We start from the raw sequence: 17,755 nt of genomic DNA, 5'->3' as shown, positions 1-17,755 counted from the left end.
AATGAATAATCTTCCTGTCATGATTTCATTTAATATTATGCTACAGTATTATTTTTGATACATCTTGTATAATGCATTGCACGCTACACTAGATCAAAGTCTTTCTAGCAAGTCAGTCCACTGTCTGTTAATGTTTTTAATACAGTTTTACACAGGACACAACTGTTAGGGATAGCTAAATGTCATTTTGAGCTCCAGGAAAACATTAGCTATTTTGGGTGCTCTTATATTTCACTGATATCTAGAATTTAAACAGGGTTTTTATTAATAATGAAATAATATTATAATCTAACTTATTTCAAAATCAAATCAAATCACTTTATTGTCACACAGCCATATACACAAGTGCAATGGTGTGTGAAATTCTTGGATATTGTTATTTATAATAACATTCAATGTATTTGTACCTTATTTTACATTATTCAATTATTCATGTGTTAAAAAAGCACAATAATAATATTAACAACAGTGTGTGTGAGTGTGTGTGTACTACTTACCCTGAATCATCAACTGTTTGAGCACTTCCTGTAGTCTTTGAAGAACAGGAACAGAGACTTGGTACTGAACCTGATCATGTCTGGAGCTCTGACACTGTCCAAATATGCGGTCTGTAATACATGCATAGATTAGATTCAGCACGTATCAAACACCAAAGAATAGCTGGAAAAGATATCTGTTCATAAAAACTCCTTTTTCTAATATTTTGTTCAATCATTGTGTGAAGAACCTATGAACTAAATCATGTTAAAAAGTTACTGATGACCATCAAATATTAAGAAAAAAGAAACAATGAAATGTAAAACATAATTTAAAACACTTTTGTGAAATATGGTGTAACCAAAATAAGCCATAAATGAAAAATGAGCCAGTTGTTTGATTGACAAACACCCATATCATATTCAGCCCACCCCACACACATTCCCACACATATACCATTGACTCATCCCTGACTAACCCCCAGCTGTGTGGTTTAAAAAAGACCTGAAGGGCTGAGTTGATCCCCTAACACAAATGAGCTCCAAACATGAACCCAGCCATTTTCTACATCTCAGAGCAGGTCTGCCCATGAATATGACTCACGGCTATTTATAGCACAGATGGAGATGTGAGAGCACTATGGGGGAGATAGATCAGTTGCCCTAGGGCATGAAAATACACAGTACATTATTCATCGTAATAGAAGACACCCAGGAGAATGATGTCACACCACAATTTCAGTAAAAGAATGAAAAAGTGGAGTAACAAAGCATATAAACTAAAAAAAAATTTTGTTGGGTCTCTCAGAAGGCAAGGCTATATGAAGATTCACAGATTGCTCACATTTTTCTGTTGTGCCATTCTTGTCTATACCCATAAACACAAAAAGACACACACTTACAAAAGTGTCTGAAATTACCTTTTTTATTAGGGGAAATATTTGACCCCTGTAATTGAATTTCAAAAGGATATTTTACCTTATGAGGACATATTTTTTCTAATACAGATATCTGACAGCTACAGGTCCCTAAATGATTTATGCACTAAACCCATAACTCACAAGTTCACTAGTTCATATAATAATAATAATAATAATAATAATAATAATAATAATAATAATAATACGTTTAATTTATATAGCGCTTTTCCCGAGTTCAAAGCGCTTTACATGCAACAACCAACATAAATACATCAAAATAAAACACAAAAACAATAGTCCACACAAACACAAATCACTAAAACAATACAGTCCACAAAAGCACAACATAACAATCCAGTAGTAAAATGTATAGTCCAAAGTGAAAATGTGGATGTGCACAAGTCCGATCAAACAGTTCAAAAGAAATGAGCAGAGGGGGAAAAATGACATGACCAGAGTTATCCCATGTGGAGTGGATGGCACCAAGCAACCCGCGCCAACCCGCATCTCCCACGCCATAGAGCCAAGTCTTGTACAAACTCCAGGACACCAAATGGCGAACAGGAACACACAATGATGACAGGCACCATGCCACAAAATCCCTCCATAACAAAGCACAGCAGCGCCATCCACAGCAACCACGCTGAAAACGCCACCAGGTAGGCAGGCGGAATCAGGTAGACTGGGTAACACACCGTACCAGGCCGGTGAGCAGAGCAGCCCGCCCCCATACACCAGAGGGAACCACGAAAACAACATATAGTCCTGGAGTGCATTAAGGTAAACAGAACTGGTGTGCTGTCCATAACAGAGGGGCTTGAGCACAGGACTGGGCTCAAAGGAATTCATGTTCCTTTCATGTTCTGAGATCCCCCCCTGAACTATCTGACTAAAGCAAGAAATAGAAAGACAATTTTGAACTAATAATAATTGGTTTAGGCGTTATGCAATATAAAAGGTGGAGATGGGAGGTAAAGGGATGCTGGAAGAATTGTCAGCTGTTTATATATCCTTGGGATATGATTAGCAGGCCTAGATGAAAAAGCTCCACCCGAACATGTGTTTGTAACTTCCTTTACATAAAATATTATGAAATACATCAAATTCAAGAAAACAGATTAAAAAATAATTCATTAAGGTGTTTTTTTTTTTTTTTACTGGGCATTTTGTCTTGAGCTCTATTGGGGGGGGATCAATGGAAACATGCAACCTACAACACCCCCCCCCCCAATGTTCAAGACAAATCTACTCCCTTGCGTACATACATGCTTAATTATTATTTTTTTGTAAGAATCTGTTTCTGACCTGAGAGCCACAGAATTCACAGAATTGAATGAAATCATTCCAAACAAAAGAAACGAATGACAGAATGAAGGATAAAGTGAAGGCTTTAGGAATCTCTAGTTATTTTACCAAGATAATTTAAACCCCTTTTGCCCAAAAGAAATAAAACAGTAAAGATATATATATATATATATATATATATATATATATATATATATATATATATATATATATATATAATATAATATATGGGTATAAATGTGAGCATACGTGCGTATGATTGTGTCTGGATGCATGGCAGATATGTGTTTCTGTGTGTAAGCACCGAGCAGTGAGTCATCAGTGATTGTGGGGGTGTACACCCAGCTTCCATGGGCTTGATGATGTCACCGTTACCAAGGGGACATAGAGCAGAGGTGGGAGGGACTTGATGCAGAGAGAGAAGAGCAGGTGACAGAATACTAGTGGCTCAGGGTTGTGGAAATACATGCACAGGTAAATCCCTGAGAGGGGTATAAATCAATGGGATATGTGAAACAGTACTGGTTTGGAATCTTCAGATTACTACATTAAAACACTTCGAGTCATATGGGGTCATTCTAAAACCGTAAGACAAAAATATCAACATTTAGTCAGTGCTGATAGTGTAGGATTGTAGACATACAGTATTGTTTACAGAACTTATTTCAGAATGTCTTGTTACAGTGTGTTCCAAAAGTCTGAGACCACATCGTGGGATTTAGTTTTTTATGATATTTTTAAGTTATGATATGAAATATTCAAATAAATATTTAAGATTGTGCACTTCAATGTCACTAATCAAATAAGCAGATTTGTGACAATGAACTTATTAACTCATTTGTACAAAAGGTCAGCTTTCTTGCATACACTGAAGCACAAAATATGCTTTTTGGAACACTGTCAAATTATGCTGGGATAAAATGGATCACCAAGTTTTGGACAAACTTGTGGAGTCAAAACAAGCTTAAGTGCATGCTGTCATTAAAGCAAAAGGGAAACATACCAAAGATATTTGTGTAAGAAAATTCCTGTTAATTTTTTCCCATTTTACTCAAACTGTTAGGCTGATAATATTGTTTGAATTATATATATATATATATATATATATATATATATATATATATATATATATATATATATATATATATATATATATATATTAAATTACAGTGAAAATGTTTTTGGAGTGACCTAGGAAACAATGTCCATGCAGAAATTGCAAGTAAATTTAACAGACCACATTTTCAAGTAAAGTTAACTTTGCAATAACCTGTTTCAAGTGCATTTTACTCACTTTTTGTTTGTACATTTTACTCAAGCAATGTAGCACTGAATTAAGTCATGCTTTTAAAAGTGTACTGGCATTTTAATGCTTTTTTAATGTACTTAATCATGTACCACATGCCACACACAAGCCTTCCACAGGGAAGCTTAATGCATGTTTTGTAGTCCATTGGACAAGAACACCTTGCTTTAATGGCTATAGAAACAAGATCCAGAGCTGCGCACGCAGACCTCAACACTTGGTGCATGAAACACGACGAATGTAACAATCAACAGATACAGTAATGCTTTTGATCATGAACTGGTTATTTTAAGTAGAAAATGAACTTCAGACTTCACAAAACAAGAAATTACCAACAAAGCTAACAACAAAATTAACAATAAAATTGGTGTAAATCAACTTGCAAACGGTGAAACTATGCAAGCTCATTCATTATTAAAGCTCGGTGTGTGCTGGGAACACCAACTTCAAAAAGTTAAGTAAAATGTACTCAAATTAGCAAATAAATATGACATGGTTTTCTCCTTTAGGTTTCATACATGATAACGCATGTAAATACAACAAACAATCTTAAATAATATTTACTTATTTTTACATGTTTGAATTGAGTACAAATGTAGAATTTACTTAATATTTTCAAGTTTACACTTTAACTTATTCAATGTAGAAAGTACTTAATCTTTTCTGCTATATTTAATTCACCACAAAATAGTTTTTTTCAGTGTAGAAAAGAATGCAAAATAGAAGCATTTTCACTAGTGGTCTCAGACTTTTGGACCCCACTATATTTCCAAGTGGACTACGTAAAACATCTTTGCTACTATTGACTAGTATGAAATGAGTGAAGCAAAAGTTCCTGGAGTGTAAATTCTTTAGCCACATGTATGTGTCTCCTGTTGTCTGAGCAGCAGGATGTAGCAGAGCTGTGGTGTCAAGTGATGATCCATAGTTGGTGATTAAATCATCATGAGCAAAACATGAAGAGGAAGGACACAGGAGATAGCACCACGTGCTATTCTAACATCAGTCAGCCTTATCCTTTTTTCTGAACTACAGAGATTTACTATATCTGTGAACGACATGCAATACTGTCCCCCTAGTGTGATACTCACCATCAGAGCAGAACTGCTCCCTAGAGCACAGCCTCTTCTCAAATAAACAGCCTGTGTGCAAGAGAGAAGTGAAAAGGAGAGAATGAGTGAGAAAAATGAGGAGGCATAAGATCCAGACAAATTACAATAAAAAAAGGGTCCAATACAATTATTGAACATAATGGAGGGATATGTGAAACTGTATTTGTGTATTGAGGGTTAGACTGAGCATTTAATCTGAACTAGACTGTCTAACTGACCTTTCCTCCACCAACACTCATCTCAGCATGGGACTATAAACAAACTTGTCAAAACTGTCTCTCCTTAATTCTCTGTGTCTGTTACAAGAGTTACAGCTTAAAAACCCAAACATATCCAAAACATTTAAGCATTATTGAAACAAAATGGATCGATGACACAAATCATTCATCCATGATGGCCAATAGTTGCAGTAGATAGCTTGGTTTCCCCTAAGATGCAGAACTGCTGCGTGGAACGATGAGGTGCGGAGAAAAGCTCTGGGCATGAGCTGAACACAGCTGATCAAATAAAAAAGGCGCAACTGCCAGTGAGCATGACCTGACTATGCTTGAGTGTGTATATGGGTGTGTGTGTGTGTGTGTGTGTGTGTGTGTGTGTCTGCATGTTTGTGTGCCTGGATGTGTGTGTGTGGGAATCACCAGGCTGGCCAACAGCACTGCTGTCAGGGGAACAGAGCAGGACAAACATAGATAAAAAGTCAGGCTGATAAACCTAGAGGAGAATAAATCCAGAACTGGCATAAAAACAGATGTGGAGAGTTTAAAGGGTGTGCCGCATAGTAAGCATTCTGTTTTGTTGAAATTCGGGTAACACTTTACAATAAGGTTCCATTTGTTAACATTTGTCAATGCATTAGGTATCATGAACAAACCATGAACAATACATTTTTTTAACTATTTTTTATCGTTAGCTCATGTCAGTTCATAGTGCATTAACTAATGTTAACAAATACACCTCAAAAAATTTCTATATGCTGAAATTAACATTAAAGAAATAATCCGGGTTCAAAACAAGTTAAGCTCAATTGACAGCATTTGTAGCATAATGTTGATTAGCACAAAAAGTAATTTTGGCTTACCCATCCTTTTTTTAAAAAAAGCAAAAGTCGAGGTTACGGTGAGACACAATGGAAGTGAATGGGACCGATTTTTGAACGTTAAAAAAATTATTTTTTCATAGTATAGCCACAAGACATAAACAATATGCATGTTATCATGATTTTAGTGTGATAAAATTACATACTAACTTTTCTGTGTCGAGTTATAACCAATTTTACAACATTGTCATGACGATGTAATGTCAAAAAACCCTAAACCCTAAAATGACTGCAAAAATGACATTTTAAACAAGTTTACAGCTCAAACAATGCATTTGTTTTAACAGAATAATTAAGTGCTTTTATAAAATTATAAGCTTCACACTTCTGCTTTTAAACCCTCCAAAAATTGGCCCCATTCACTTCTATTGTAAGTGCCTCACTGTAACCTCAACTTTTGCTTTTTTTAAAGAAAAGGGACAAGTCAAAATACATTTTTGTGGTAATCAACATTATCCCACAAATGCTGTCAATTGAGCTTAACTTGTATTGAACTCAGAATATTAACTAAGATTAATAAGTAATAACTAATACTTAATAAGTATTACTCATTGTTAGTTCATGTTAACTAATGTTGTTAACTAATGTTAACAAATGGAACCTTACTGTAAGGTGTTACCTAAACATTCTAAATGGAATTATACAACAACCAAAACAAGTAGCAATACTAGTAACTGATTGGCTCTATTAAGAGTGAAGGTTACTGAACACAGTTCTTACAAAGAGTTAATTTTTAGTTATTTTATGCATCCCAGTTTACCTCAGAATAAGAGGTGTGATATTTTATCATAATTTAAAACCTCTTTTCCAGGGAAGCAAACTGACAGGTAAGCTGCTGATATCCACCAGTCTCAGTAGCAAACTCACATTTCCCCTTTCCTTAGTTATCACATTATGCAGAGACAGCCTTGGACATGGTTTTACTCATACTGGATTAATGATGAAAATTGCACCTCTTGTATAAAACATACAGTAGTGACCAACACCAAACATTACCAGAGTTTAAACTCAGATAAACATATCTATTCTCAAACCTCCATTTATATCAAGCCTCTTTCAAGTCTAAAACGCTAGATAATATTCTTTAAACCCTTATCTTTTTACACGATTAGCTATATGCATGTTCTCAAGACACTTTCTCTTTCCTGCAGTGGTATGTGTCTGCATTGGACATTGTGAATCATAATTGTCCCCAAAAGCAAGACAAAATGGGAAAACACAAGAAACTGAGAGACAGGAGGGGCACCTGTGGGAATAAAGGCAGGGTGGATGGCAAAGACCGTATTTGTCAATAACTATATCAAAACCAGCTCTCGGAAAAATAAAGGCAACTAGAGGCAAAGGACGAACAAGTCGAAACTGGAGCTGCAACATTTCACAAATGCAACGGTAACACTTCACAATAAGGTTCCATTTTTTAACATTAGTTAACATGAACTAACAATGAACAATACTTTTACAGCATTTATTAATCTTAGTTTAGGTTAATTTCAACATATACAGTAGTAGTATATTTTTAAAATCAAAAGTTGTATTTGTTAACATTAGTTAATGCTGAACTATGAACTAACATGAACCAAGGGCGTAGCAGCCAAGGAGGACATGGGGGGCACATCCCCCACACTCTTTAAAAAAGTTGATTCGGTCCCCCGCACTTTTCCAAGCTAAACCCATACCGAGTCCAAATGGTGGATTTGTATACAGAATTCTTTGCGTTTTGTAACTTTGGGTTGAGCAACCATCCAGCCAGTTACAGGTGAGTTTCATAAGCCGAAACAACCATTACGTAATAGGCCGTCAGTCAGAGTCTAACCAACGGCTCTGTTCATTTCTACAAAGTTGCTTTCAACAATGCTCATTTATCCATGTTTTTTATCACCACTGATGTTGATCTAAATTAATAATCTAGATATGCGGAACACACAAACGAGAGTTATTTATCGGCATATCCTTGATTGGCAGCATTACGTGGAATGCACTGCAGAAAAAAAACGAAGGACAATCCTTCTTTTAAGAACATATTGTAAATGGAGTTTATATCAGCACATGAGTCTTTTACATTATGTTTGTGAGGTAATAGTTTGATCGGTTGTTTTTGCCAGTTTAAGCAGATTACTAGATCTGTGTTAAATATGTAAAGCTATTTTTAATATCAGCTCCTGTTTTTTAACTCTATGTTGGTGTGCAGTCAACAAACTGTAGGAAAAAGATCTTCTGTGTTCTTAGAACACTTACTGAAGTGAATAGATATGTAGACACACTTTTTTTATACATGAAAATGTACAGCCATTATTGAAACTGATTATAATTATTATAAGACTATTATTGTTGTCTTTTGATAAGTCATGACAGCAGCTCACAATCAGTAGGGAAATAATAGATTTGCTTTGTTCTTTAAATGCTTAAAATCTCTATTAAAATCTCTTTGTAGGTCTGTAGACATACACATTTTAAAGGGTTAAAATTTTCTTTTGATCGTCGATTGAGTGTCTAACTCATTTCACACAAGACATCACCAGGTGGCATCACCAGAAATGGTCACTGAACGAATCATTAAATAGATCTGAACGAATTTTGGTGAACGTAGTCAAAACACTCGAGCCACTTGGATACATTTAAATCCCACAATGCAATGTAAAAAATTAAATTGTGCACATGCACAATTGGCATTATTGTAATTGATTAAATCATTTATTCAAGGACCAGCTTGTGCCCAGTCTTTTATTGTCATGTGTGAAACAAAAGCAAGTGCTCCACAAGATACCCTTTATTTTTGCTAAGTTTTGCACTTAATTTGCAATACTTGAATCTTGAAAATACTACAAATACTACAAGTATTTCAGTAGTTCGCAGTTAATGTAATCCTGTATTAAGGATATTGTAAAGATGTGTGGCTCGCTGTCTGGCGAAGGGCTCGAGGCTCCCGCCCCGCACTGGATTAGTACTGATGGAATACCTAGGAGGAGATGGGGAGATGGTGGGATGCCGGAAACTCTCAGTGCTACATAGAGGTAAGCAGCTATTTATATACTCTTACTCTGGCTGTGTGAGTGGTCGGATTAAATGAATTTGCTCTTCCCGAACCTGTTTAATAAAGCTACATATAATACTTATATATTAATATAATAATTATATCATACTTGCATATTAATGTATATATACTGTAATATATAAATACTGCACTGTAAGTGTTGGGTCTGTACGAGCCATACTGTCAGCTGTGTCCCCCCACTTTTAAAATGACTGCTACGCCCCTGACATTAACTAACAATGAACAATTGTATATTTATTAACTAACATTAATAAAGATAAATACATGCTGTAAAAAATATATATTGTTCATAGGCCTACCTAATGCATTAACTAATGTTAACGAATGGACCCTTATTGTAAAGTTATGTCAGTAGTAAACGCATGAATAAATAAAAACAAAACTAACAGCAACCTTACGAAAATCGTTATGACGGCTCTTAAGAAGCGCCCGAGAGACACAGTGATGACGAATCAGCAAATGTATAAGACTTATTGGATAACATCTAATAAAGCTTTCAGAAACCAAATGGGTCACTGTTCCCGTTTCCGAGAACAAGGGGCCGTTCAGACCTAGACGCAGCGCAACGAATGAAACAGAAAGCAGGTTTCTCGAGAAGCGAAGAAGTTCTTGAAGTCACAAATGTGGCGTTCCTTCGCGAAACGTTCAAAGACGCCCGTAGCGCGTGTTAACGTAGAAAAACAGCAAAAATACGGTTGGTGTGAACGGCCCCTCATGTGTCTTTTTGTTGTTAACCAAATAATGCTTGGATTGAAGGGTATGAGACCTTCGGGAATGCTAGATTAAGTGGATAAATGTTTTATAAAATAAACGAATAGCAATGCTGTCCCTCTCCGTGGTGCTGAAACGCTGCTCTTCACCGAACGGCTCCTCTAGGATGTGCTTTCCCACCAGTTGCGTGATAGAGCTGAAAGCAATTCGCTTTATCATAACGGTTTTGATGCATGTTAAGGGAAGAGGTCACAATGTTTTGGCAAATCAGGTCTCTCTTTTAGACTCGAGCAAACACCTGAACAATTTATGTGGATATCTCACAAATTGATTTATATGAATGACAAGACTAGCCTATATGAAGCATCTTATACGTGATCCCACACGTCATACAACGCAATACAAATGCAAACGCGTTGCAGCATTTTCTGTTTTTGCTCAAAACATCTGCAAGTAACAGCAACTACAAAATGGCAGAATTAGGAGCATCCAGCCATAAGTAATTGTAATAGGCCTTAAAACCGAACCAATTCACAGTCTGTCTGAATGTGCAATGAAACAAAAAAAAAAACTGTGAATATATTTTTGCATCTTTCATTTTATTTCTCAGTGTCTCTGTTAGCGATCCTAATAGATACCCACCGTATTTGCCTGCCATCCCAAGCTGGTAGAATGCGGTCATCAACAACAGGGCTCTCCATAGTGGTGGATGCATCATTTTAACTGTCCACGGGACTGAAGTCAGCACGCGTTATTTTACGTACGTCAGGGATTTAAATCCACATTTTGTCTATCGTTGCCGCAGGCTTGTGCTAAACGTTTGTAGCACAAGTGATGGACGCGGCAGGTGAGGCAAATCAACTATAGGATTCAGTTTTAGGTGGTCATAAACACACGGAGACATTTACGAATGCACCGAATTTGTGGTGCGGATCTGGAGCGGGAATCACGCTCTTCCTGTGGCGGAGACCCGCAATGACGTCACAGAGAGACCAAGAGATTTATGAAGAGTCGTGAATGGAGGAGGAAGTAGCCCAAACATCAATATTTACTGGTTTACCAGTGAAATGAAAGACTGGGCAGGATGTGCAGTTGAATTCTGGAATTCAGGCTGAACAACATTATGTTTGGATAATGCAGAAGATGTTGGAATCCTTCTGCTTTTCATTTTTCTCCACTCAAAAAAAATAAAAATAAATAAATAAATAAAAACACATTGTCTGCGGAAAGAATAGCCTACATATCAGATTATGTATTCCTTAAAAGGTAAATCATTTCCAATAACAAATACTACTTGTTTTTGTATACATTTTTGTTTTGTTTTTTACACTGAAAATTAGTATGTATGTGGACTCATAAAAATACAAATAGGCCTACATACTGTATGCTACAATATAAAAATGCATCAACAAATATATTTGTCGACGTGAGATAATGAAGTTGTTTAGGCCTATTAATGTTGACAATCATATGTTTATTCCTGAAAATATTCCTGTGATGTCCAACATTCATTATGAGACATTCGTCTCAGTGGCTGATGACACTAATTTAGTGCAATAGTAGGGGGCGATTGTAACATTATTCACTTTTTCCTTCATAACTCACCAGGGCTGTTTCTAGGCACAGGCGAACTAGGCGGTCGCCTAAGGCACCAACTCCACCAGGGTGACAATTCTCACATATGACGCCAAAATGGCCAGAAATGGCTCTGTATCTCACATACCTGCCATAGCTTTGGTATAAGAAACATTTATATGTATCCCAAAATAACTGTACCATTTAAGGAATATTCCGGGTTCAATACAAGTTAAGCTCAATTGACAGCATTTGTGGTATAATGTTGATTACCATAAAAATAAATTTCGACTTGCCCCTCCTTTAAAAAAAAAAAAAAAAAAAAAATCTGGGTTACAGTGAGGCACTTACAATGGGGCCGATTTTTAGAGGGTTTAAAGTAAGAAATGTAAAGATTATAATTTTATAAAAGCACTTACATTCATTCTGTTAAAACTCATATATTATTTGAAATGTTAAGTTGGTTAAATTGATGTTTTTACAGTCGTTTTAGGCTTTTAGTGTTTACGGTGTTACGTTGTCATGGCAACAATGTTGTAAAATTGGATATAACTAGTTAGTAAGCGATTTTATCACACTAAAATCATGTTAACACGCATATTGTTTACTTCTTGTGTTTCTACTTTTGAAACAGTAAGTATTTTAACGTTTACGGATTGGCCCCCATTCACTTCCATTGTAAGTGCCTCACTGTAACCCAGATTTGTGCTTTTTTTTAAAGAAGAGGGATGAGTTGAAATTAATTTTTGTGGTTATCAACATTATGCCACAAATGCTGTTGATTGAGCTTAACTTGTATTGAACCCGGAATATTTATTTAATACACCTAAAAAAAAAAAAAAAAAAAGATAGTAATATCACATTTAATACAAGGTGTTAGAAGCAATTTTAACTCTTGAAAAATAAATTATATAAACACACCTCAAAGTAGCATTGCTTTAATACTTACTAATATTTCTGAATAGATTTTGCCTTTATATGGTAGCCTACTAATTCAGTCTTCATGTGTTTAAAGCAAAAGTCTTCCTTCAGTATGCATCTACATTATAATTTACTGAAAGTAACAAAATATATTGATCTTCAACTAGATTTCTGTTTTAATTTTTTGGTGAAACATTGTTTTCCTTTATTTAAAAAAAGATTGCTCACTTGTGTGCGTTACATATGCCAAACTACGTGCATTCAGTGTACATAATTTTGTGTGAAAATAAATACACAAAAATAAACAAATAAAAAATAAACTACAAATTCCAAGACAGGGAATTAAATGCAATGAGGTTCAAATAAATTCCCTCTCAGTGTCCACAATATGTGTCCAAGCCTCAACAGTTTTGCTCTTTGCGCCCTGGTTCAACTAGATATTTTGTTGAAATCATGTTCATTACACATTTTAATGATTACATTTTAAATTCAGCCACACAATTTATCTCAAAGGCTACAGCAGGGCTAAAGGCTAATGTAGCTAATGCAAATCCCTGAAATTTACATTTATTTTGAGACAAAATACTTATTTGTCATTTTCAGTTTTGTTCAAGGTGGGTGATTAAATCAAAAGTCTTTTTAATAACTGTCTAATACGTGAAAGGGTAGTATGTATTAGGTTTTTATTAGGTGGTGAGAACAGATTTCAATCAATCACATTTATTTCTATAGCACATTTAAAAACAACACATGTTGACCAAAGTGCTTTACATTAATAAAAAAAGAAAGATTTCAAATATACTCACATTTAAAACACGTGGACAGTATAAAGCATAACCCCGAGAATAAATACAATGCATCTAGACACAGTTATGGGCAATAGAGAAAAGATGAGCCTTCAACTGAGATTTAAAAGATTCAATTGTACCACAGGATCTAAGATGAAGAGGCAAACTACTCCAAAGGCGAGGGGTTGCAACAGAGAAGGCACGATCTCCTTTAGATTTCAAACGAGACTTGGCGACACTCAAAAGCAGGCTCTGTGAAGATCTTAGTGATCTAGCGGTTTGATACTGCTGTAAAAGTTCCGACATGTAATCAGGTGCAAGCCCATGCAGACCCTTAAAAACAGTCAAAAGCACCTTAAACTGAATTCTACATTTAACTGGAAGCCAGTGTGGAGACGCCATCACAGGAGAAATACTAGTGTGCTTCCTGGTGTCAGTTAGGAGTCTGTATATATGTGCACAGGGGACAAAACTATACATATCTATTTTAAATAGTTGCACTTCCAAACTGCACAACACGGTTCCGGAAAATTGTAGCAACCCCCCGTTGTAGCGCAATGAAGCTGGGCGCTGAAATGGAAGATCGGAAACATATGCCCCCGCAGCCGAGAGCCCTTCTTAGTCTCACCCTCACCCCGCCTCGCTTGCCCCGTCTCTTTTTCCGTTTCCTTCGATGAAGTGAGCAGTCCGGGAAGCAACAGATGTCCGCCGGTAAACGTGCAATGAATGGGAAATCAGATGACTTCTGCCCCCTCCACTTCCAGCTGGATACATCCACAGCAGAGTTTCGAAAGCTGAGAAGGAAATCGCGGTCATAGAAGTGAAGTGAGGTACCTCGATGCAGAGACAAACACTGAAACAGGACGACGATGGTTAAAACATGCAACACAACCACCAAATGACGTCCTGCCCGACAAACACACTGGCGCCATCTTGAAAATCTTTTTGTTGTTGTTGTTGTTGTTGTTTTAAATGAAACATTTTCAAAATGGGCTCACATTGACTGATCAAATCACTATAGAGTTTATATAATGCTTAAGAAATAAAAAAATAAAAATGTGTTTGAAATTAACAAATTGTGCACCCTTTTCTGAAGTAGTTACTGTATGTTGAGTAAGCATTATCTTAATTTGTTACTCAAAAAATCATGTTGGTGTCTCAAAATTCTTTGCATTAGTTGGCAAATTTTGCTCTATAACTTGTCTCTATATTTACACGATATCACCACAAGAGTATGGACCTTTTACCCTAAATTTGGGGTAAAAGGCTCCCTAACCACCTTACCACTAACAACCTTCCGTTATTATTTCTCTTCACACAAATGATGTTGCTCCATCAATATTCAATAAAAAGAAATCAATGTTTTCAATCTTGATACATTTTGTGACCAGAATAAAGCACACATTTCTTAAGGCCCCGTTGTACCCTATTTTAGAGTTGCCCCCAACCTTACAGCCATGATGAAATCCTGTATGGTAGCAACAAGCCTCTGTGTAAGATAGTAAGATATTTTTTTATATCTTAAAATCGTTTTTTGTTGTTGTTGTTGAAACAAATGCTCTCCTTTTTCCAAGACAAAGAACTCTACTGAGCATTTGCTGTGTTTACTCTAGCTGAGTATGTTTCAAGGAATTTAGTGTGTGAGGATTGCCCCCGGTTTTGTATTTTGCAGAACTGTGGTGCCACCAACTGTCCAGATATTGTCAGTGTAGTATTATTTTCACCCACCCTATGAGGAACATAGTACAATAAATTATAGATTATATGCTAATCTTATAAACGTTATGGATTTGCCTTTAGGATGCTAGCACATATTTGAATTCTGAAATAAAAATATTAATTCCACGTTCCCATGTGTAGTGCCAAATGTTAAAATAAAGAAATAAATGTTATTTTGCCTCACTTATAAATTCCGTTTTTAACTACCACTTATTTAATATGTTGAACTATCTTTCTCTTAATTTGTCTCGTGTGTGATTTTCCGAGTTATTTGAAATGTGAAGGTCTAATGAAATTTGGCCTCAAGCTCTGCAATATACTATAGGACAGGATCAGATAGTACTTTATTCATCCCCAGGTGGAAATTAAGGCATAACTGAATATTATGTTTTACAGAGGAACCCTTACATATTTTACAACTTTAAAACAATGTCCCACTGTCCCTTGTCCTGCTCTCATTCACCCTTCCCCTGTGGCATTTCACCTTGTTGGAATCTGTGTATGTCTGTTTGGTGGGTTGCTGAGGCACCCGTAGGGTGTTTTTGAAAGACGACACACTGGGCACCTCCCATCATTTCCCATAATTCCCGCTGACTCTTGGTGTCACATGTCTTGGCATTTAGACACCACAATCCACTGGCATCTATACTACCACCTCCCCATGTTGGCAAACCATCTGCACAGGACATACTGATGCAGGATCAATTTAAATAATCTGATGTAACACAAGAGAAAACCTCAATACCACAGGACAGCTACAGATGTTATTGTCTCTGGTTAAGTCTCAGTGTTCTGTAATGAAGTGATTTAGAATTATTTTGTCTTAGTTAAACTTCTTATTCAGTTACAATAACACTACAATGAAAGTATTTTCTTTTGGGTCTGACTGAAATGGCAAGATAAATAAATAAAAGAATAAATAAATAAAAATTATATTAAATTCATTTCAGAATTCTACCCACACAAAGTAAATGAAAATCTGAAAAAGAAAACACTTCAAAGCTTTTGTCCTCCAAAGTCACTCATTTCAGTTGCTAGCTTTTTGAATCCTAAATTTAGTTTTAGTTTTGTTTGTCTCACTGACTCAGTTTAAATTGAAGTAATGAATTAAAAATAAACAACACACAAACATTATATAAACTGCCAAATGCATAGACACAGCTAATAGTGGAGCAATGCTGAATTTCTGTTTGTGGTTACCTGGCAACATAAACTGTGTGATCTGACCTTGTCAAAATTCATTTTTAAACAGCCATCCCTGCTGACACATGCCTGTCCCAGAATTCTTCTGTGCCTCTGGGATTTTCCTGAACCTTACATCATAATGTGCCACAAATAACTTAGACTTTTAATGCATGATGAAGCAAAGTGTATATCGGAACACTATTGTCAATAGGTTATATTTGGGACTGTTGAAATTAATCTTACATAATTTCATCAGTGTACATCACTACTCCTTAGGTCAGAAATATACTACACACCCTGCCTCTCTCTCTCTCTCTCTCTCTCTCTCTCACTCACTCACACACACACACACACACACACACTACACAAAATTCAGAAGCATACATTTACTGAACATAAATGGCTCTTACTGGGTATGAAACTTTATTTTGCATGATTAAAATATATAAGACATGTTTATCTTGGTTAATTACTTGGATATTTCTTCTTGTCTCATTGTAAATGAAAGGTCAAGTTCAATGCACTGGATTGTGAGATATAGTAGATACCCAGCATATGCTCTGTAGAATACTGCAGCCTTTTTTGGTGCAGTATATCATTTGCTCATTCCACACTGTAAGCAATTCTGCTGGGTAACAGAGCTCTTTGCAGAAAACAAAGTGATTACAGGGTTACAACATTAAATCCATAAATAATGGCCACTTTTTTATGTTTTCTGGAGTGAGCCCAGCCCACAGCATGCACATTGCTTGCCAGATTTTATTTTCTGTCTCGCTCAGGTGGCCCATTTCATCCACAGGCCTGCCGTTCTGTTGTGCATTAACAGATACTTTTTAGCCCGAGATGGAGGACTTGTATTAAAATGAATGAGAAAAATGGAGCACCCAATATGGCAGATGTAGAAAAGGAAGTCCCTCCTTACAGGTAAAAGAGCCAATCACCTTTTAGATACAAACATCGTCAGTTTACTCAAAAACGCACATGTGCATTTGCTGGTCCTGCCTGAAAAAGTGTTTTTCAGTGTAATCTGAGCTAAAGAAACACAATTTATAATACCATTGTTGTCATATTTTACTGCTGATTTGAATTATGTTCTTTGATTTTAATCTTGACCATCCCTTTTGGAGATTTCTGACTTTCCCTAGTCAAGTAGATAGGAGCTGTATTTTATGCCACTTGTATTGACAGAAACACCTTTTTGATGAGAGAGGTCAACGGAGAATTGCCAGACTTGTTCGAGCTGACAGAAAGGTGACGGTAATTCAGATAACCACTCTGTATAATTGTAGTGAGCAGAATAGCATCTCAGAATGCACAACTCATCGAACCTTGAGGCCAGGCCCGGTTCCAGATCAAAATCACTGAGGGTGCTTCTGAAAATAGTGGGGGTGCTCTGTATAAAGTGGAGATGTATCGTAATTACACATTTTTTAAATATATTAAATCATGTTTAAATACTAAAACAACGTAAATAACAGTTTTTGATGTACAAAACATTTACTGCTTCATTTTTTTCACATGATCTGTCGCTGAAATTGCTCGCATGTCCCCTCCTTGTGCGAATGGTGCGAAGATCTATTGGGATTTTA

The 17,755-nt window shown here is 36.1% G+C and overlaps 1 protein-coding gene across 1 annotated transcript in view; it reads right to left on the bottom strand.

The window, feature by feature from the left end:
* Positions 1 to 10,896, bottom strand: part of ptprna (protein tyrosine phosphatase receptor type Na) — a 37,498-nt gene extending 26,602 nt beyond the window's left edge. Inside the window, exons 1-3 of the mRNA XM_051709338.1 lie at positions 10,621 to 10,896; positions 5,099 to 5,149; positions 498 to 608 (exon numbers count right to left, since the gene is read on the bottom strand). Of these exons, the coding sequence (XP_051565298.1) occupies positions 498 to 608; positions 5,099 to 5,149; positions 10,621 to 10,696 (238 nt within the window). The 5' untranslated portion in view covers positions 10,697 to 10,896. The remainder of the gene's footprint in view (positions 1 to 497; positions 609 to 5,098; positions 5,150 to 10,620) is intronic.
* Between the last annotated feature and the right edge of the window lie 6,859 nt (positions 10,897 to 17,755).

This window comes from Myxocyprinus asiaticus, chromosome 10, assembly GCF_019703515.2.
Source record: "Myxocyprinus asiaticus isolate MX2 ecotype Aquarium Trade chromosome 10, UBuf_Myxa_2, whole genome shotgun sequence".
In the NCBI taxonomy this organism is placed as follows: domain Eukaryota; kingdom Metazoa; phylum Chordata; class Actinopteri; order Cypriniformes; family Catostomidae; genus Myxocyprinus; species Myxocyprinus asiaticus.
The sequence above is the reverse complement of the archived record's forward strand: the minus strand, read 5'-3'. Positions and strand labels throughout refer to the sequence as shown.